The 22,547-nt window shown below is 37.6% G+C and overlaps 1 protein-coding gene across 1 annotated transcript in view; it reads right to left on the bottom strand.

Moving 5' to 3' along the window:
* COL22A1 (collagen type XXII alpha 1 chain) overlaps positions 1–22,547 on the bottom strand; it is a 506,948-nt gene that overhangs the window by 331,891 nt on the left and 152,510 nt on the right. Inside the window, exons 6-8 of the mRNA XM_044684460.1 lie at positions 21,482–21,757; positions 7,914–7,994; positions 4,982–5,095 (exon numbers count right to left, since the gene is read on the bottom strand). Of these exons, the coding sequence (XP_044540395.1) occupies positions 4,982–5,095; positions 7,914–7,994; positions 21,482–21,757 (471 nt within the window). The remainder of the gene's footprint in view (positions 1–4,981; positions 5,096–7,913; positions 7,995–21,481; positions 21,758–22,547) is intronic.

The raw sequence follows: 22,547 nt of genomic DNA on the forward strand, positions 1-22,547 counted from the left end.
AATTTGCTTATCAGTTCATTTGGTTTCTGAGCCTCGCTTTCTAGTTGCAAGATTCTACCTTTTAAGCTGTTATTTTCTTGCCAGATCTCTTCCATTTTCCTCAGAATCTCAGATTTGAACTCTTCCATAGCTTGTGAGGAGTTTTCCTTATTTGGGGAGGGTCTGGATGGTTGTTTGTTCTCCTCCTCTGTTTGCTCGGTTGTCAGGATTTTCTCTGTGTAGAAGCTGTCGAGTGTTAAAGACTTCTTTTTTTTGTTATTATTCTTTCTCTTCTGAATTTCCTGTAACTGATTAGCCATCATTAGCCCAGCAGCTTCTCAGGTTTATCCTCGCTCTCTGTGTCTGTCTGAGATCTATTGGCTCCTGAGGTCTGAGTTCTAGTTTTTTCCAAGGTCAAGCCCCCTGGTGGGCCCTCTTGCTTGATCCTCTGCTGGAGGTTTCTTTACAAGTCTCAGGGCGCTGCTTCTACAGTCGTATACCAGTCTGCACTGGTTCCCCACTTAGGCTTTAGTTCCTGCCTGTGTTTGCCTCCACCCACGCCTCTGCTCAGCCAGCACCCACACCTCTGCTCAGCGGGCGCGTGCCCAGCGTCCACTCTCTGCTCCCGCGCGCTGAGATTTCGCGTGCGTTCTTGACTTAATGGGGTCCTAAGTCTTGCTGCTCTCAGGAACAGGTCCCAGAGCTGCTGATGACTCGATGGGTGCCCCAAACTTGCTCTATTTCTTTTTAGCTGGGTTCGGAGCTATAGGTGAGTGTGGAGGGGGTGGGGGTGGGGCGGTTGCTCAGCTCGCGATTGAGCGAAAGCCCTTTTTAGCCTGGAACTGTCTCGATTCCACGTACCTTCCACGCTGTGCCCTGTTGTGGGGTTCCTCCGTTCGTCTGGACTTGTTTTTATGTCCCCTTGAGGAGTTTTGTGTGTTTCGGTCAGGAGAGGTTAAGAGCTTCTTCTTACTCTGCCGCCATCTTAACCCGGAAGTCCTCTTCCATTAATTCTTTATGAGCATGAGAGCAAATCATATTTTTCTTGGAAGTTTTGGATGCAATATTATTGATTTTATTATCTTCCGAGTTGTGTTTTGGTCTTCCCTGTCATCTAATTAACTTTCTATGTTGAACTTCTTTTTTTGTCTTGCTTGCTCATTTTCTAGCCTTTTATTTTTGTTTTAATTTTTAAAAACTGTTAATTTGGGATCTTTACCTGTGGTGAAGGGAGCACTGTTCAAGCTTCAGGTTCTTTGTGCAGCTACCTTCAGAGCTGACACTGAGAATCTATCTGCTTTCAGTTCTTCCAAGGTGTCATGATGTAAGGAAAGTCATTTTTAATACTCTCCCAAACTGTGCTCTGATCCTTGAATAACCCCAAGCCCTCTTTTCTCCCTTGTAACTATGACCAGAATCTTCTATACCTCTATGGCCACTAGTGATGATGTATACTAGTGTTCCTCCTAGCTGAAACCTAGCTCCAGGATTGCTACCTGCATTTGCTTCTGAGCAATATAATGAGTATTTCACCCAGAGACAGAAAAGGGACCCTGTAATCTCCTTCTAAGCAGCTGCCTGATCACGCTTACTGTCTGTGGCTGTGAGCTCCAGCTGCGTCTAGGGTTCATTGCCACAGTGGGGACTGCTCTGATGGGCTGTTTTGCACTCAACCTCCATCCTGGTGCACTAGATTCCTGGTGCTGGTCTTCTAAGTGCTTTGGAGCTTAAAATTTACTTCTTTCCATCTTTTTGTGGCTTATGTTGCTCTAGAATTCATTCTGAGGCATTATATTGTTTGGAGGATAATCTGGTAGAGATCAGATGGGTTCATTTACCTTTACTTCCATCTTGGCTCCACCTCCTTCTAGTTGCTTTTATTATTAACAGATTCATGGATTATCAAGTGAAGGCAGAGTCACCCCAGTGGGCTATTTATCTGAGCAAATGAAACCTGAGACCTCCTTTAGAAATCTGGAAATAAGCCTTTGTCCTTGGCAGTGAATGGAATCAGCACAGTATAGAACAGGGGTTGGCAACATATGGCTCTGGAGCCATATCTGGCTCTACCTCCTGGACAGCCCAGTCTGGTCAGAGCCCCAGAACGTGTCCCAGGGGCCCCTTCAGCCCCCACCCAAATATTCCAGCGCCTTCCTCCTTCATCCTCCTCCTTCAGCAGGTGTTTATGGCTCTCACGGCCAAAAAGGTTTCTGACCATTGGTATAGAAGATCATTTGTGTGACTTAAAATAAAGAGTTCTAGGTTCTAATCCTTGCTAGGCAAGATGCTTTAGATTCTCAGTCTCCTGATTTGCAAAATGGTAACCCTAACAGCTAACTCAATTATTACAAAGAAAGTGTTTTGCAAACCTTAAATTACTATACAAATATAAATTGTTATTATTGGGTTGGCACATAAACATATAATTATTTCCTAAGAACAGAAAGAGTTCTTGCACATTTACCTGGAAAAGGTCAATAATTTATATTTCTTTTGTCTCTCGCTACCTTTATGGTGCTGTGTCTGACACTGAGCACATAATATGCACTTAGTTAAACCTTGTTGATGGTTTGATAGTCCCATCTGAGCTTTTCTATCTAGAGAAAATAAGAAAAAGAATTCATTTTATCAGACACATCCTCTGAATTTCTTACTGTGCTTAGCCTTTTAAAATCCATTGACATTACTGGTCAGGGCAAGGGATAGCACTGAGAGTGAACTCTAAAAGAGGTTGTTTTTGGCTGACATCACAGGTTCCTGGTATGCTGCCTGTGTGTGTACGGTGGGTGCTGAGCAAAATTGTTTGGTGGCTAGATACCTATTATTTTGGTTTCTTAATTTAAAGCAGAAAAACCAGGGGAATTCGAGTCAGATGGTCTTTGTGATTCTATTGACTCACAAAACATTAGAAAAAAAGATTGGTCTATCTATAAATCTCTAAGTCTGAATGGCTTTTCTGGACAAAACAAGTTTAGTCATGTTCAACAGGGTAATCTTAACTGTATCCCCTATATATCTTATTATTCTAAACACCATCCCTCAGGCTGTACCATCACCCAAATCTGGTGTTTTTATTATTATGAATAGAAACATTCCCATTTCTAAAGTCCTCCAAAGTATATTATAATTTAATTATTCAACATTTATATGGAACTTACTATGTGTCAGGTTCCATGCTAAGCATTTTACAAATATTATCTCATTTGATCCTCACAATAACCATGGCTGGTAGGTACTGGTATTATCATTATCTCCATTTTACAGATGCAGAAAGTTAAGGAAATTGAGGTTAAATGAATGCCCGAGATCACACAACTAATAAGTTTCTGAAACTGAATTTGAACTCCGGTTTTCCTAACTCCAGGCCCAGCACTCTACAATGACCCTGTGAGACGTATAGTTCTAATATTGCTCTTTTATTTTAAAAATAAGACCAAGAAATGTGAGTTAAATTGACTACAGTCCTAGCATGAGAGCCAGGGCTTCTAACTCCAAGAATAACCTCTGCTAGATACTGACTTACTATTCCACTATGCTCCAATCTTGTCTGAAATAGTCACAGGATTATTTAGTTCATGAGCATTTTTAAGTGCTTATTATGCTCCTAGGACTATGCTAAGAGCTATAAAAAAAAGACATTAGAGGGCTAGAGAATGGGATGGTGAAGATGGCATGAGTTTGTGGTAGAATGGAGTAGATAAAATAAGGAGAAAGGCTGATGACAAAAACAGAACTTTATGGAAGCAAATCACATTTAGTTAAATGCTTTAGGCCAGGCTTCTCCACATACTGATATGGGTAGGTCGGGAAAGGATATGTCTTTAAGAGTAGCAGTGCTGCCCTTCTGAAAGGGTCTAAAAAATGCTGACTCTTTCCATCCATAGACACATTTCTCCAGCCCCCATCTTTTACTCTCCTCTCTAAGGGGCATTTGTGAAATACAGATTGGTTAGCAAATATTTCTCTATCAAATTGCAACTGATCCATTTGTTGCAGAGAGATTCACGTTCAGATATGAATTAGGCTATTTGGCCCCTTCTTCCTCTGAAATTCCATCATTCTGTTGGTGAGGAAGTTGCTGAGGACTACTCACAAAGAAAAGAATTCTCCTTGTTTTTTTTTTTTTTTTTTTTTTTTTTTAGCAATAGTTCACTTCACTGTTAAATTAGGAATAAAGGACATAGAATGATTATTAATAAATAATTATAGGCACAGCTAGATGGTTCAGTGGATAGCGTTCCAGGCCTATAATAAGGAGGGTTGCTTAATTGCTTAATCCTAATTGCTTAATCCTTACCACTCTTCTGCCTTGGAATCAATACTTATATGGATTCTAAAACAGAAGGTAAGAGTTTGAAAAAATAAATAATTATAAACAAAGTTTAGCTTCATAGTATGTCCAGATAAGGGAATGAAAGACAAGAAGTAACCATGTGATCATATGAAAACCACAATTTATTTCATAGTTCTGATCCTTATATTTAAACCTAATTGATTTTTTTTCCCTTTTAATTGAGTTACGTCCTGGTAGAGGGACCCTATACTGGTAACCTTAACCTTACCTCCCCTCCAAAAAGATCATTGTGAGGAAAAACAAATTCAGGAAATTTATTTTTTTACCCAGATTTAATTACTGGGTAAGCAGTTTCCCTATATACTTTAGGTTGGGGTCCATTACAATGGCCAGTTGGTATAAATTAGATTGTTAGCTCCTTGAAAGCAGGAGTGATATAGGTGTCATCAGATCCCTAGTGCCCATCACATGACTTTGGATATGTGCATTTAATAAGTAGTTAATGTTGTTACTAATCAAAACAAAGAAGAATAAAGATAAATGTATAAATATCTTGCATATTCCCCTACAGTCCCTGACCTGGGAGTTTGCAAATAATACATAAATTTCTTCTGATTCTTTCCTATAGCAGAAAGTATCCCAGTGGAAAAAAGCCTCCCCAGCAGTGAGCCTGGCTTTGGGAAGAAAGAGGAGAAGTCATCAGAGTACCTTTTCCCCAGCAGGGCAGGAACAATTGATAGTCTTCAGGAAGCCAATCTGCTCACTGCCAATGGTGGGTGGGGGCTCCAGTAGAGGGGCTTCTGTGATAACAGTCACCTGGCACTGAAGGAGAAAAAACAGATCACAAGATATTCTGACTTCTCAGATCCAACCACCATAGACATTCTCACTGTGCTTTGGCTTTTGGGATACCCTTTCCCTATAACAATCTAAGGATAGCCATTGCCATTTTATAGCTGAGCTAACTGAGGTTCAGAGATGTTAAGGGACTTGCCAAGTCACATGTGTATGTGTATGTGTTAGTGGTTCACCAAAAAAAAAAGTTTTAGAATTTGGATTTAAAACCAGATTTCCTAATTCCATATGAAGTAGCTTCTCCAAAAGTCAAAATAGTCAGAGAAGTAACCTATAAAGAGCTATATGAAATGTTAGGTGCTTACTCTGAAAGAATGCAAAGTATTAATGAAATCTTATTAGAGATAAACTTGTTTTATGCTGAATATAGATATGTGGAAGGGCAAAAAGTTTTTAAGCTCTTTATTTCTTGTAGTTGCAAAACAACAACAATAAAATGGAAATAAGATGAATGCCCATTCTTTGGGAAATAGATGAAAAAACTATTGTAAATTCATATAACAGAATAATATTGCATTATAAGAAACTGAAACAAGGAACTTATGAACCATAAATTTAAAAATTACCAGGAAAACATACACAAGGACTACAATAATAAAAACAATAGTGGCTAAACTCAGATCAAATGCCATGATGAATCCTTATTGTGGGGAACAAAAAATGAAACATACACATTCCTACTCTCAACAGAGAGATGGGAGATTATGGGGGAATGTTTCATAAGCTATCAGAGACTGGTAAATTTTGATTCATTGTGTTTCTCTATTATAAGGAAAGAGAGGGCATATCAGAAAATAACTGTTGTATGAAAAAGGCAAAATTACAATGTTTTTCTCAAGAATGTTTGCTTTTGAAGAGCAGGGACTGAATCTTCTCTTCTTCCACAGTGCTAGGATCCCCAATAAAGGCTCAATATAGGCTAGCACTTCATTCCTATAAAAAGATCACCCTGGAAGGGAAAAGTATACAAGGAAGAACTAAAAAATAACACTGATTATAGACTTCACTAAGACTTGGTATACAATACACTTAAAGAAAAAGGCACAGCCTGATTTGAGCCAAAAAGACAATTTTTAATTCTCTCCTTTGTGGTAAAAGGGGCAGATAACACAGGTGAAACATGGATGCCAGACATGGCTCTTCCATATTGGCTATGTGACCCTATACAAGCTATTTATGGTCATATGTGCCGAGAGCCCCTCAGAGAAATAAGGGTCCCTCATCAGGGTATCATTGAGTCAATGCAAATGGCAGAGCCCTACATTGATCCCTGCAGCCTGAAAATTGGGCCACAGGATGGATAGATAACCCAATCAGACCCCTCTGTGTGACTCTCTTCTGATCAACACTTTTTATTATTAAAATTATTATAATCTATATTTTAGGATAGCCACAAGATTTATAGAATAGATATAAAATCCATTTATAGAAATCCATTTATAGAACTCCTCTTATAGAATTCCCCTTAATAACAAATCAGCATTTAATGAGTTAATAGTTCATACACTCTGTAAAAGAGCAGAAGATGCTTTTATTTTTCTCTCTCTGCCTCAAGAGTTGAAGGACACAGTATGAAGAAACCAAAATATTCTCACACTTTACTACTTTCCCACATTAGACTTGTCCCCCCGAATTTGAGGGTTCTCACACCTTAATTTGCTTTTGAAATATGTTGAAGGTTCTATTAAAATAAAACTTAGATAAAGTAGAGTTTTGGTAGCCTTGAAGAATGTTTAGACTAAAAATAATCTATGTGTAGGAATACGTTTTGTGTGCCAGCTTTAATTAATATAACCTTGAGTACTTCTCTATTTTGATTTTGAAACGTAAATTTTCCCAGCATTTGTGTGACTGTAAAAGAAAGGTATAAAAAATAAAATTTCAAAGGAAGTGCTCATAACAGCTTCCGGAAATCCACTATGTCTTCAACTCTCTCTTCTTTCTTCCCTAAACCTTATACCTTCCCAGACCCCCTGGAGCTACTGGCTAGCTTCCAGCACATATACACATGTGGTGTAGTGGAAAAAGCATGAGATCTGGATGCAAGAGATATTGGTTTGATCAGCTCAGTCAGTAGTTTTGTGACTTTAGGCAAATAAATCACTTCATCTCTGTTTCCTCTTGTGTAAAATAAAAATGATAATTCACATTTCATTTGCCTTACGGAGTTGTTGTAAGAAAATGTTTGGTTAACCTTCAAGCACATGATGTGATATCATCTTAGCTCTATAAACTGTAATGGAAGATCATTGTATTAATAAAAATAATAGAACTGTATTCATAAGAATATTGAATAAGAATATTGAACATTGTAATAATAAGAGAATAAGAACATTGTATTAATCATCTTTTTATTCACCATGGTACTTAGCACAAGATATGCACATAGAAGGAACTAAAAATGTTGCTGTTGATGTTTGTCCTTCACTTTCAAAGAGGATCAATGACATCACAGAGCCATGTCTAGACTCATGCATTAATTGGATTTAAGTGAGGCAGAGTTGCAGGAAGTTATCCACCTCATCTTCTCTTCAAGAGTCATCAAAGTCCAATGGCAAGACAAAAGTCAGGATGACTAGTGATGGCTGGAGATGTAGTAGATGACCCTGGTGTCTTTGAAATACTAATTGAATGAATGAGTAAATGAATTTATTCTCTAAACAGAATATGTGTGTGTATATATATATATATGTGTGTGTGTGTGTGTGTATGTGTGTGTATGCAATCTAAATCTCTTCTGCTTTAATTTAAGCCCATATCTCCTTCTGTAGAAATTATATCTTACCGGTCCTGAAGGGATGTCACAGCAAGTTTCTAACTCAGCATGCCGAGAGTCACAATAAATCACTATTCGCTGCAGATCAAACTGAAAAGACAAGAGGAGATGATCAATTCCATACAGGTTGAAATACAAATGCATCCATCCTCTTTGATGCCACTTCTCATAGTCTCTCTTATAGGATGCTGTCCGTGGCTCTGGATCCCAGTGATCCTCCTCCTCTTCTGAACCCCATACTACCTCTATGTACAATAAAATATGATTTAATGTATATGATTTAACAAATAATTATATACCATTTTGCATAGCTTGCTAAAGAAAATGCTCACATAAGAACGCGGTTTGGACTTCTCTGTCCAGCCAGACCTAAAGTTCTTTGACAAAACAGGTCATGATGTCTAAAAGGAGACAATGCTTTATATATAGTAAGAACAGTGCTGAATTAGTGTCAAGAATGTGCTGCATGAACCAAGCACTGATTCTACATCCCAGGACCTCAGTTCAAATCCCATCTCAGTTGGTTATTACTTATGTGTCCTTGGGCAAGTCATTTTCATATCCCTGTGCTTCAGTATTCTCATCTTCAAATTAAGAGGTTAGACTAAATAGCCTCTGAGATCTCTTCCAACTCTACACCTATGATCTCCTGAAAGTGTTGTGATAATTAGATTAAGTCTACACTGCCCATCTTTAGATTTAATCACCAAAGGTGAGAGCACCTCTAATTCTGGGAGGTCCATAACCCACGTGTGCTAGAGCAGGTGATGAATCAGAATCAACTGACTGCCCCCTAGGCAGTACTATGAGAATCATCTATTGTGATTGGACATGCATATTAGGAGGGAGGCACAGGAAGTGACTCCTAAGTGACACCTTTAAAAGGAGAAGGTCCCCAGTCAGCTGAGTTCTTAGGTGGAAGAAAGCATCAGTTGAGGACCTCTTCTGGTTCATAGAGGAGTGTTGGAATGCTGAGACTCTGGTGGGACCTCTGACTGCTTCCCTTTGAATTGTCACGTGGGTAAGTTAGGCTGACTCTCTCTCTCCCTTGGTGTTTCTGGAGGCTCTACCCTCAGGGAGGCCTCTCTTGCCTCTCTAATTGTAAAAGGCCTTGTGGCTAGAAAGCCTTGTTTAATTCACCTCTGTGCCCCTCTGCTGGGCCTCTAAATTCTTACCTGGTCCAAGCCTCTGGTCCGGGCCAGAGTTTCTCTCTCTCAATTTCCCTACCTTCAACCTTCCTAATTATAAATAAACTTCCACAAAAGTCAATTTTGACTTGAGATTATTCTTAATTGAGGATTGATAATAGTTCAATCCTCGGGTGACCATCTTTTAATATACTGAACCCACAAAACCCCTTTTTCACCCTTACAGTATGTATGTCTCTGGTTGGCTCTGGGTTTAGCATCCAAGAAAACTCTCTAGGACATAGTTGCCAATATGTAATGGTGGAGGGAACAACCTCACAAGGAGTTCCCTGAACCAACAAAATCACAAGTCCAGAAAACAAATAAAAAATAGCACATTAAAATTTACCAAGCACCATTTTCATCACAGTTCTTTCAAAGAAGCAATATGGTAGAAAGAGAATTGACCTTGAATTCAAAGGAAGATTGATTCTAGCTCTGATACTCTCTTTGTGACCTTGGGCAAGTATCAACCTTCCTGTTTTTTCAGTTACTTCATATATAAAATGAGAACACAAATGTTAACACTGCCTATTTAACAGGACTATTGTGAGAAAAATATTCTATAAAATCTCCCTATTTTTGCACAGCCTTAATTGTTAGGAAGTTTTCCCCTTTTATCAAGGTTAAATCTGCCTCTCTTCAACTTTGACCCATTTCTTCTAGATTTGCCTTAGTTCTAGGGCTAAGCAGAAAAAAATCTAACTCTTGCTCCATATGTTGATGTTCAATTATTTTAGTCAGGTACAATACTTTGTGACCCACCTTGGAGTTTTTCTTGGCAAAGGAAAGAGAGTCACAGACCACTTGAGTGATTTGTCATTTTACAAATAAGGGAACTGAGGCAAACAGGGTGAAGTGACTTGCCCTAGGTGGCACAGCTAGTAAATGTTGGCTCCATATGATAGTCCTGTAAATACTAGGAGCTAGGTATAATGTACCCCCTGGTTTCTCTTCTCCAGAATGAAGTCTTCTTCAGTTGATCCCCAGATGGGACAAACATTAGGTCCTTCATTAGCCTTACTGCTTTACTCTCCATGAAAAATCTCTTGTAACAAAGTAAAACAAGTAACTAAAACTAACAATATAATGGCCTCATCATCTGAAAGTACATGAAACATTCTATCTCTATTTTTAATTTTTTTTTAAAACCCTTACCTTCCATCTTGGAGTCAATACTGTGAATTGGCTCCAAGGCAGAAGAGTGGTAAGGGTAAGCAATGGGGGTCAAGTGACTTGCCCAGGGTCACACAGCTGGGAAGTGTCCGAGGCCAGATTTGAACCTAGGACCTCCCATCTCTAGGCCTGGCTCTCAATCCACTGAGCTAACCAGCTGCCCCCTTTTAATTTTTTTAAATGAAAACAAAATCATTTCTCCTCCTCCTACAGCTTATGTCATTAAAAAAAAAAGAGAAATAAAAGTTCCTTGTATTAATTACACACAAACATATAAATATACGTATATATGTAGAATGAGATCTCACCCAGATTTACATGTGTCCATGTGCGTGTCTCATTCTACACCCTAAATAATGTTATCTTTCTTGCATTTCCTCATCACTTGCCTGGATGCTATCCAGCTTACTAATATCCTTCTGGAAATATTGTGTTAAGAATTCAACACAATTTCACTTGTGGAATAGCTAGGGCAAGGTAGTGGGAGGACCATTTCCTTCTTTCTAGAAGCTATGCCTCTTATAATGTAATTTGGGATTTTTTTTTGGCTCCAGTATCACAATGTTAGCTCATGATGAGTTTACCTTTCACCAAAAACCCTTTATACTTTCCAGACAAACTGCTGTCTAATCATAATTTTCCTCTCTTTCATTGTGATTTGGATTTTTGAACCTAATTGAAAGCCTTTAGATTTGAATGAGTTAAATTTCATCTTTTTTACCTTCAGTCTATTCTAACTTATTAATATACTTTTGTATCGTTTGTCATCCAAAGAGTTTGCCTTTCCTCTCAGTTTGATGCTATCTGATTATTTAATAACAATGTTTTCTATGGCTTTATCTAATTACCGATTTTTTAAACAAATATTAAAAAGCATGAGATCCAGTAGAGAAGCCTGGGGCACTTCATTGGGGATCACCTCAACCATTCCCCAAACTATCTAACTCTGTCATGATCTAGCCCATAAGCTCATTGAAAGTAGATATATTTCAGGCTTTTGTAGTTATACAGGCATAGAAAAATATCAAAATGGAGAGAGCATTGGATTTGGAATCAGGAAGATCTGAGCTCAAATTCTGCCTCAGACATTCTCTAGCTATGAGACCCTAGCAGCAAGTCAGCTAACCACTGACTCCCTCAGTTTCCTAATCTATAAAAAGGGGACAAGAACAACACTTGCCTCCTGGGGTTGTTTTGGAGATCAAAAACACATGTAAGATGCTTTGCAAATTCTAGCAACAATACGTAAATCCTTATAGAGTCGAATACACCCCAGAGACTAATGCAGTGTCTATTATATTGTATAAAAGCTCGACAAATTTTTTTTAATTTACTCATTATTTGAGCTCTTCAACTCTTCCACTGACTATAAAACTCTGCACAAATCATTTCCCTTCACTGGATATCAATTTCTTCATGTATAAAATAAGAATATTGAGTTAAATTATTTCTCATGTACTCTATCCTATTTTCTATTTTCTAACATTCCATCTTCTATGGTCCCATTCATCCCTAATATACTATATCCTATATAGTTTACACTCTTAATGTTCTTCCAAATTTAATGTTCAATAATCTGAGGTCACATAATCTCTAACTTTCTGTATTCTAATATTCAACATACTGAGAGTCTTCCAACTTTAATGCTTTATAACTTATGGTTCCTTCTATCTTTTTTTTAAACTCTTGCCTTCAGTCTTAGAATTAATACTGTTTATTAGTTCCAAGGCAGAAGAGTGGTAAGGGCTAGGCAATGGGAGTTAAGTGACTTGCCCAGGGTCACATAGTTGGAAGTATCTGAGGTCAGATTTGAACTGAGAACCTCCTACCTTTAGTCCTGACTCTCCTTCCATTGAGCCACCTAGTTGCCCCTGTTCTCTTCTGTCTTAAAAGTCTATGTTTTAATATTCCAAATTCCAAGAGTCTTTCCAATTTTAATGTTTTGTAAGTCAAAATCCCTTCCAACTCTAATAAGATATAATCTAACATTCTACATTCTAAGAGACCTTCCAACTTTAAAACTCTATGGCAGAAAGGCCCTTCCACTTCTAATGTTCTGTGATCTTCCTGATAAGGCTTGTGGGAGGTACATCATTTGGGAAAATGCTGTACTAGACCTCTCATTATGCTATGCAGTTCATTATAACAGGGATAAAACAATTGTGCCTTCTGACACCGTATTGTAGAACATCTCACAACACCTGAAACCCATTTAAAGTGCATCATATACCTTCACTTGTAGTGTCTTTTTTAACCACAAAACAATTTTATTCTTTCATTTGAATATCACAATAATACTTCTGAGGGATGAAGCGAAAATATGATGGATATTCTTCAGTTTGCAGATAAAATGAGACTCAGAGAAGAGACTTTCCCAAGGAGTGATCCTGAGAAATGTTTCCTCTCTATCGATAAAGAAATGGTAATTTATAGGCAGGGAATGACAGATATACTTTAAGAAATGGCCAAAATATTGATTTGCTACATTTTAAAGTATTTCTTCTTCTAAGGAAGAATCTGTTATGGAGAACTGGAGTCACTAGGAAGTAATAGTTTAATTTTAAAGAGAAATATCAAATAAAATATTTTTCCAGAGAAAATAACATGCCAAGAACACTATCCATTGAGTCAGGATGCATTTTTACTCTACCTGAGACATCCCCTTGGGTCCTAGTCTGCTCTGTTATATGGACCTGGTTTGTCTCCCCAGACTCAAAAGAAAGCCAATGACATAAGCCTATCTAGCCATCAATGGTAGATGCATTTTAAAAATGGTGACAATAATTCATGGACATTTTAAACTCAGAGACTCAAAGAAACAGGCACTTGGGTTTCTGTGTCTAGTGTACTGGCTACCAGCCACAAGTTCTTTGGTCTTCCCCAGCTATTGAATGGATTGTACTGAAGGACCTCTAAAACCCCTTTTATCCATAAGGTCTTCAATCCTATGATTCCCATCTTCAGCAATGAATACTTTAACCTTTTAGAGGATATGTGTATGCAGCTTGTGATAGCTATCTTTGGGTTCAATAGGCTTGATCCCAGAGAGTATTGCACTAAACACAATGGGTGAAAGGTGTAGTTGACAAATATTTAATGAGCACTTACTCTAATGCCAAGCAACTGGGCTGAACACTAGGGCTAATAAGAATAAATAAATATATAAGATATATATATATATACATATATATATATACAGACACATATATTTAATGGTTTAATATCTAATTAATTAAAATCATTTAATTAATTAAATATTTAAGTGTATATTTAATGGTTTTATATATATATATATATATATATATATATATATATATATATATATATATATATATATAAAACCTGTCTATTATCCTGATTTTACGAAAAAAGGAAACTGGAGCAGGTAGAGTTTAAATGGCTTGCTCAGTGTCCCATCAGTAGGCAGTTTCCATAACAAGATTTGAAATCAGATCTTCCTGACTACATGTCTAGAACTTCATCCTCTGTACCACACATCTATAAATGGAAAATAATCTCAGAAGGAAGGAAATATAAATTAAGAGAGACTATAAATGGCCTCTTCCAGAAGGTCAGATTTGAGCTGAGTCCTCATGGACTCAGCCATGGACACCAGAAGATGTGAATGAGGAAACATTCCATGCTTTGGGGACATTACAGAAAAGGCACCATGTTAGGACACAGAGTAACATGTGCAACAAACAGTAAGAAGTAAAAAACGGTATCATTGGACTGAAGACCATACAAAGGACAATAATACTGTAAGATGGCAAGAAAGGTAGGATGGGGCCAGGTTTGGAAGGTCTTTAAAAGCCCAACAGAAAGTGTTCTATTTGATCTTAGAAAATGTCATTGAAGTTTATTGCATTGGATATTGACAGAGTAAGGCATGAACAGAAAAATTTGACTCAACATAAGATGAAAGAAAGATTTCTTATAAATCAGAACTCCCCAAATCAAGAGGATCCATAATGTGAATCACAGAAGCTCTGAAGCATTGACAGGGGCCTCAGAGAGTATCTAATCTAATATATGCCTTAGCACAGGGGTCAGCAATCTTTTTGGCCATGAGAGCCATAAATGCCACATTTTTTTAAATGTAATTTCGTGAGAGCCGTACAGTGCTCACAGTGCCGCTCCTGTAACAGTGCCTGAAAAAAATTGACTTTATGGCTCCTGCAGAAAAAGCCATATCTGGCCCTCAAAAGAGCCAGATATAGCTCGAGAGCCATACGTTGCCAACCCCTGCCTTAGTAGGTATTCCATTTGTAATATCTCTGAAAAATAACTAACATATCTAAGATCTTTTCTATCATTACATTTCATATTTTTAAGAATAAAGTCCTATAATTCACCCATTACCAACACCTCACATTAAGTTTTCACTTTTCCATGATAAAGACCATTCTCTGTTGGGAAGACAAGGAGTATGCCAGAAAGAAGTATTTCTCACCTACAGAAATAAACCCTTGTTTAGAATTGAGTCTCTTAAGTCAGGGTTAAGCCAAGAGAACCCAGATGATTTCTGACCTGAAAACCACTTTAAATGCTGCTTCAAAGAGCAGAAGACAAATGGCAATTTTCTCTCAGCTCTAGAGCCAGGTGTATGTATTTCTACAATCCTGTGTTTTCTATAAAAATGGAACTGCTTTGGCCTAGGCTTGACCAAGTGAAGTGAGGCACCAGGGCCCAATAAAACAATGACATATTGGGATATCATGTCAGAAATATGAGTTTGAGGGCTCTTTATTGTTCATCTCTCTAAAGTTGTAAGCTGCTGGATTGGTAATGCAAAATGATAGAAGGCTGAACTTATGGGGTCAAGCCAAGTCATGTCAGGATCAAGTCAAATCATGTAAGATCAGGAAAGATGGCCATCAAAAAAGGAATAAGAAATTGGTCACTGCTTCCTGAAGGAACTTGATCATCACAGATTAACAAATGCTCTTCCCATATCTGGAAAGCCGTGGAGTTTCACAAACACTAATTAAGCTTTCATTTGGCCAAAGGGGTCATATATTTAAAGGTAGTAGTGATGAGATTTTGAACTTGTGGTTTAAAAAAAAAGAGGGGGGAAGGAGGCAGGAATGTGCTGGTAAATATTTGATAATTTGTTCTTTGGGGGGAAAATACACACAGAATATACTGTATTATTATCATTTTACCATAAGTTTCTTAAGTATCAGAATATCAGAGTTGGAAGTCATCTAGACTGACTCTTACCCAAATAAGAATCCCTTCTCTACCTTCTCCCACCAGTGGTTATCCAGTCTTCACTTGAGAAGATATCAAATAAAGGAAATATCATGCAGGCTCACAAGACAGCCTGTTGTATTTTTTGATATAAATCTAAATATAAGTAAGCTTTTTTCTTATATTCAATCTAAATCTGCCTCTCTGGAACATATACCTGTTTCAGGATTTTCACTCTTTGACTGTCTTGGTTGCTATCCCTCTAGACATGCTCCATTTTAAGACTATTTTTTCCTAAAATATAGTGGCCAGAAGACAACATAGTATTCCACATAAAAGGTGTCCCCAAAGTCTTATTGCAATTGTCAGCTTGAATACCTTAAAGTACATTAACATTCTTCTGGTTTTTTGAAAGGTGATCACAGAGAAGAGAAATTAGACTTGTTCTACTTATTTTAATAGCTAAAACTGCACTGCGGCTTTTGGGACACTGTATAGTCAAAATCCATGGGAAGTATCCCTTCTCTCCCTGTAGACACGATATTCTGAATGAAGCCAACATGACATTGGGTTTTTTTAGTTGCTGCCATGTTTCCCTGTTGAGACATATTGATCTTGGAGACCATAAAACAACCCCAGATTCCTTTAAATAATAATAATAATAGATATTACATTTATAACCTTCACCATGTGCCAAGTATTGTGCTATGTACTTTATAATTATTCTTTCATTTGATCCTCACAGCTACCCTGAGAGGTAGAAATCATTATAGTCACCATTTTGTGATCAATCATTTTTCAGTCATGGCAAACTCTTCCTGACTTCATTTGGGGTTGTCTCAGCAAAGATCCTGGAGTGGTTTGCAATTTCTTTCTCCAATTCATTTTATAGATGAGGAAATAGAGGACAACATGGCTAAGTGACTTGTTCTGGGGCACACAGTGTGAGGCTGGATTTGAAGAGTCTTCCTAACTTCAAGCCCAGTGCTCTATCCAGTATACCAACTAGCTGCCCAATTACCATTTTACAGATGAATAAACTGAGGCAGACAGAGATTGAGTGACTTGCCCAGGATCAAACAAGTAGGAAGTGACTGAGGTCTCCCTGACTCAAAGCTAAGTGCTTTATCCACAGTGCCCCACATTTTGAATTCGTAAAATTGAATTTCTTCTTTTCTTTCCTTTTTTTTTAAACCGTATATTTTGGACTTATTTATCCTTATTAAGTTTCAACATGAGGGGCAGCTAAGTGGACACTTGCTAACTGTGTGAATTCCTGACAAGTCATTTAACCCCAATTGACTAGCCCTTACACTCTTTGGCCTTGGAACCAATAATTTGTATAGACAGACTGTAAAGGTTTAAAAAAAGGGGGGGTTCAGTGTGAGAGTTAGGATGGTGTAGTAGATAAGAGCCACACTTAAAGCTAAGAAAGATCTGGTATCTTAGACATGCTAATTGTGTAGCAACTCTCTAAAACTCTAAATTACAAAAAAAAAAGACACCCACCTGCATCAATACATAGAGTTTCCTCAATTGAGAATTCCTCATCTTAATGAAACCACAGGTCTAGTCTCTATTTTTATCTTTTAATTTCACTTTATTAGATTCAGCCTGGGGTTTTATTTTGTCAAAATATTTTTACATCCCTATTGAGTCACCAAGAATATTAGCTTTGCATCACCAACAAGTCTGATGTCATTTAGTCCTTGTTTTTAGAATTATTTTATCACTGGCTGCGGAAAGAGCCTTGGACATTATAATTTAGTTCTTTTTCTTTCCTTGTATAGTCTGTTTTGTAGTCTCAGTTTCTTCACCTGTAAAATGAGGGGATTAGTGTGCTTTAAAAATAGTTCCAGTTTTAAATCTATTTGCAGACTCTGCCTAGCTGATCCTGGTACCATGAGAATTTCAGATCCTACAAAAGGGATGGTACAGATTATTTCATCAAACTGTCTCATCTTACTGATGAGGAAAACACAGGTTACCCAGGTAATAGATAGCAGTGGTAGGATTCAAACCCAGGCATCCTGATTCTAAATCCAGTTTTCTTTTATGCAAGGACCATTTCGACTATCAATTTTCATGATTCAGTTTCATAGGTAAAAATTCATGTTCTCTCCAAATGCTAAATCCATATGAAACTGTGAATTCATTTCATTTCTGAAAAGTAAGCTTAGTTTTAAGTTCAAATAGAATGTTTACAATGCTTGTTTTTCTTTTCTCCCTGGGAAAACAAGCAAAAAAATCCAACTCATTTGTCATCTTGTTTAATGCATGAACTATATTCTAGAGAGTTACTAAGACCATATCCCAGATCCCTTCAAACTGGGGTTTTGAAGCACCTGCAGTAAAGCCAAGATGTCTTCTTTAATAAGAAAGGCAGACAAACTTCAAAGTGCTAGGAAAGTTCTTATTCGCTTACTTAGGCAGATAAGTAACCTACAAAATCAAAGATTCATTAGTACAGTCAGTTACTTGTCTGCTGAAAAAAACAAGGTGGTTCAGGAATGACCAAAAACCTCTTGAATATAAAGGTAAACAATAGACAAGTTAAAGGACAGTTGCTTCTTGTTAATTCCTGGTACTGCATAGAGAGCCAGGGAGAGTTACCAACGGGGAGAAGGCACAGGAAGGATAACTCAGAGCTTAAGAAGAAATATATTCTTGTCATTGATGTGCATGTCTAATCTCTCCTCTCTACTGTCAGCCTCCTCAGAACCAAACTTATGCCTCATTCTAATACCTTCCCTTTGTATAACAATTTAAAATTACAGGACAGGGCCAAAAATACTAATGCTGGAAGGGAACACAGAGACTTCTAGTCCAATTTCCTTACTTTATGGATGAAGAAACTGAGGTTCAGTAAAAGTAATTTGAAAAAAAAACATAGAGATAATCTGTATAGTTCAAACTATTGCAGAAATTAGTGCTGGAAGGGACCTTAGAAATCAGAGAATCATGGAGTAATAAGCATAGATGATAGGATCAATAAGCTAGAGCTAGTACCTTAAAGACCACCTAGTCTAACCCTTTCATTTTCTGGATGGGGGAACTGAAGCCCTGAGAGATTATATGACTTCCCCAAGATCACCCAGGAATGGTCAGAGATGCGGTTTGACATTTCCTTGATCACATAGTTCAATGGGGATATATATGATTGTGGAAGTAGACTCTAAATCAGTGATTCCCAAAGTGGGCACCACCGCCTCCTGGTGAGTGCTGCAGCGATCCAGGGGGGCGGTGATGGCCACAGGTGCATTTGGGGAGGTGAATAACTATAAGGGGGCAGTGATAGTGTGTGACAGAGGGCGCTAAGTAATATTTTTTCTGGCAAGGGGGCGGTAGACCAAAAAAGTTTGGGAACCACTGCTCTAAATGATCACTCTACTGCAAATATTAATAGTATGGAATTAGGTCTTGATCAATGATATATGTAAAACCTGGCTGAATTGCTTGTTGGCTATGGGGGGGATGGGAGGAGGGGAGGGGAAGACCGTGATTCATGTAACCATGGAGAAATAGTCTAAACTAAATAACTAAATAAATAAATGAATGCAATTTTTAAAAAGAGATGGCGTTTGAACCTAAATCTAGACCTAAAACCTAAGTTCAGACTCTAAATTTAAAACTAAAACCTAAGCACAGACTATAAATCTAGTAAATTTTCCACTATGCCGTGTTACCATACTTACTAGCTTCTACTAATCTACTACTATCAATCATACACTTTTTTATAGTGCTTTAAAGTTGGCAAAATCCTTGCTGTGGACAGAGAAGCTAGCTTTCTATTATTAACAGGGCAGCAGTTCCTCTTTGATCCAGAACTGATTTGTTCCTTAAAAAAAATGAACATTTCCAAAGACTCACATATTTACTCTAGAATAAAGAACTAAATGAGGAAAGTATTATATTAATTCTAATCATCAGGGCCAAGTTTTAGCACATGATATACCTGGAGTAAGACAGACTGAGTTCAAATCCAGACTAAGAAATTTACTTGTTGAGTGACTTTTGGAAAGTCACTTAACCCTTTTTGCCTCAGTTTCCTCCTCTATAAAATGAGCTGGAGAAGAAAATGACCAACCACTCCAGTGTCTTTGCCAAGAAATCACCAAATGGAGTCATGAGGAGTTAGACATGACTAAAAAGGACTGGACAAAATAGAATGGAAGTAATGGATGAGGTTTGAAGACACCAGTCTTCTGAGGTACCTGCCTCTCCTCTACTGTTCTCTACTTTCCTTTCTTCTCTTCCCTTGATCTCTTTCTTTCCTCTCTTTTCCCCATCTTCTCTTCTTCCTTCTCCTCTCCCCTTTAACTCTTTCTCTCTGAGGAAGGGGAGCAGCAGAAGGCAACAATATTCTTCTTGTGAGTGGGGGAGAATGTAGAAGAGGAAAATGAGTCACAAAATCATCGCCAAACAGAGGTATGGTCATTTCTACCTTATGCAGCATCACCTATATTTCTTTTCTAATCATTCATCTGAAAGCCTTCCTTCCTTATGCCTTCATTTTTCCTTACACCTCTTGGGCTCCTCCATGTCCATCAAGGTCTAGCTTCACCTAATCTAGGAAGCTAGACCTGACTACTGCATCACACACTCCTAAATTGTCCTTATTCCTAAGCTCAGGTTGTCTTTTTTGTCTCACTATTTAGGTAATGTTCTTAGTAAAGAATCAAATATTCTAGTAAAGCGAAGACATATTATTCAATGTAAATGATCCTGTCTTTGGCTTCCTCAAATCACCTTGTTGTAAGTTTAACTTTGTGTATAATATGTATAGTGCTTCAAATTTGACAGGATTCTTTCATCAAAGTTATCTTGTGAAGTAGATTATTTAATTATTATTATCCTCATTTTTCAGATGAGGAAACTGATGCTTTGAGAAGAGGAATGAATAGCCAATGGCCATCTATGGGTTCTTCACTTCTATAGAATTTTAGTGTAGGAACCCTGCTCAGAAGCCAACTAATTCAACCTAGACTGAAAAAGAAAGAATTTCCAATAAAAATCATGGACAAATCATCATCCAGTCTTTAAGTGAAAACTTCTAATCAAAAGCCATGTGTACCAAGGCAGCCAATCCCTTTGAGAATATTTCTAATCATTAGGCAATGCTTCCTTACGTTATGCATAGTTTTATTTCAAAACTCCATATGTTGTTCCTAATTTTGTCTTCTAGGATGCCATAGAACAAGTCTAATCCCTCTTTCATATTGTAGCCTTTCAAGTTCTTTGCCAGCAGGATTATGGCCTCCCCTAGTCATCTCCTCTCCAATTAACCATTCCTAGTTCCTTAACATAATACTCAGTGACATGAAAGAGATGCCATCTACCATCTTGTTTGGCTTCCTTTGGGAATATATCAATGTCCTTCTTAAACTGTGATGCCCAGAACTAAATACAATATTCCAGATGTTATTTGTCTAGGATAGTTATTATTCCTGGAAGTTATGTTCCTCTATGTAGCACAAAATTGCATTAGACCTTCTCTAGATTCAAATGGAGAATGCAAAACCAGTAAACCCATAGATTTTTTTTCTAAATAAATTGCTGAAACCTGTCTTCCCCATTTTATACCAATGAAGTTGATTTTTAAACATAAACACTAAAATCTACATTTGTCCTACTAAAATTCATTTTCTTATATTCAATCCACTGTTGTACCATGCTTATATTTTTGTATCCTATCACAGAGTATGCTATTTCTCCTAGTATTGTATCAGCTTCAAATTGGATACTAATGTTATATATGCCTTTTCCTAAGTCATAGATAAAATATTAAATACCAGATGTCACAAAGTGACTAGAGGTAGGAATATTCCTCCTCCCTGTGCCATATTGCTTTGGACAGCAGGATGTCATTCAGATTTAATTAGCATTTACCAGTTAAGGGACCATGTTTATGGATTCAGGGAAGAATTCATGAGCTATGTGAAGCTAGCAATAGCTCTTCTGGAAGCCCAAGGCCACGAGAAGTAGCTGCACTGGAGCTTCATTAGGCTGAAGAGAACTCACATCAATGGGCACACTGTCATAGAGGCGCTTCCCAATCACTGTCTTTCCCTGGATGTCGATGTTTTCTCTCTCTTCAATGGGCAGTGTCTGGACGAGCTTGCAGTCAATGTAGAGGGACACATTCTTGGCCTGAATACTGAGAGCGATCTTGTGCCAGTTTCGGTCAAACAAGTCACTGACTGGCACACCCCGGAAGACCACCCGGACAGCATCCTTCATCACCCCCACAGCATTATACTCTACAGCTTTGTTCTCTCCATCTAGCCGGATGGAAACCTGAAGAAAAAAAATCAGAATTTTTTTCAATGAGAAGGGACTTCTGGGTAGAATATTTACATTCATTATACATTCATTAAAATATTTTTAAGCCCCCTGATACATGTTAGGTACTATACTAGAAAGCCAGGATGCAAACACAAAAAAAAGTCCTTCCTCCTCCAAGAAGTTGCATTCTACTACAAAAAAATAAAGGGTACATAAATACATAATTACAAAATATATACAAAGCAAATATGAAATAATATTGGATAATCTGGAAAAATCTAATTCAGAATGTGACACAAGTTGAGCATTGACAGGGATTCTGAAAAGGGCAGAGACAAGAAGGGAACTCTGGTGATGGAAACTGGTGATGCTATGGGAAACTACAGGCCAGTTGGATGATAATACAGAATTTGTGGCAGGGATTGATATTAACACTGGCAAAGCAGCCTAGAGCTAGACAGTGAAAGGATTTAAATGCCAAACAGAGGAGGCTATATTTTGTCCTATAGGCAAAAAGGAACCACTAAATATTTCTTAAGTAGGGGAAAGATTGGTCAAATCTGTGTTCTAAGAATATTATTTTGACTTCTGTTTGGAGCATGTATTAGAGAGAGAACATATTTAAAGCAAAGTGACCAATTAGTAGGCTATTGCAATAGTGGCGATCATGTGAATAGAATTCAGAGGTGAAAGATATTAGGAATTATAATTGAGAAGACTTTGCACCTAAATAGATTATGGATGGATTAGGGACAGAAAAGAGTAAAAGGTAATTACAAAGTTGTGAACCTGAGTAACCAGA

This window comes from Gracilinanus agilis, chromosome 1, assembly GCF_016433145.1.
Source record: "Gracilinanus agilis isolate LMUSP501 chromosome 1, AgileGrace, whole genome shotgun sequence".
In the NCBI taxonomy this organism is placed as follows: Eukaryota; Metazoa; Chordata; class Mammalia; order Didelphimorphia; family Didelphidae; genus Gracilinanus; species Gracilinanus agilis.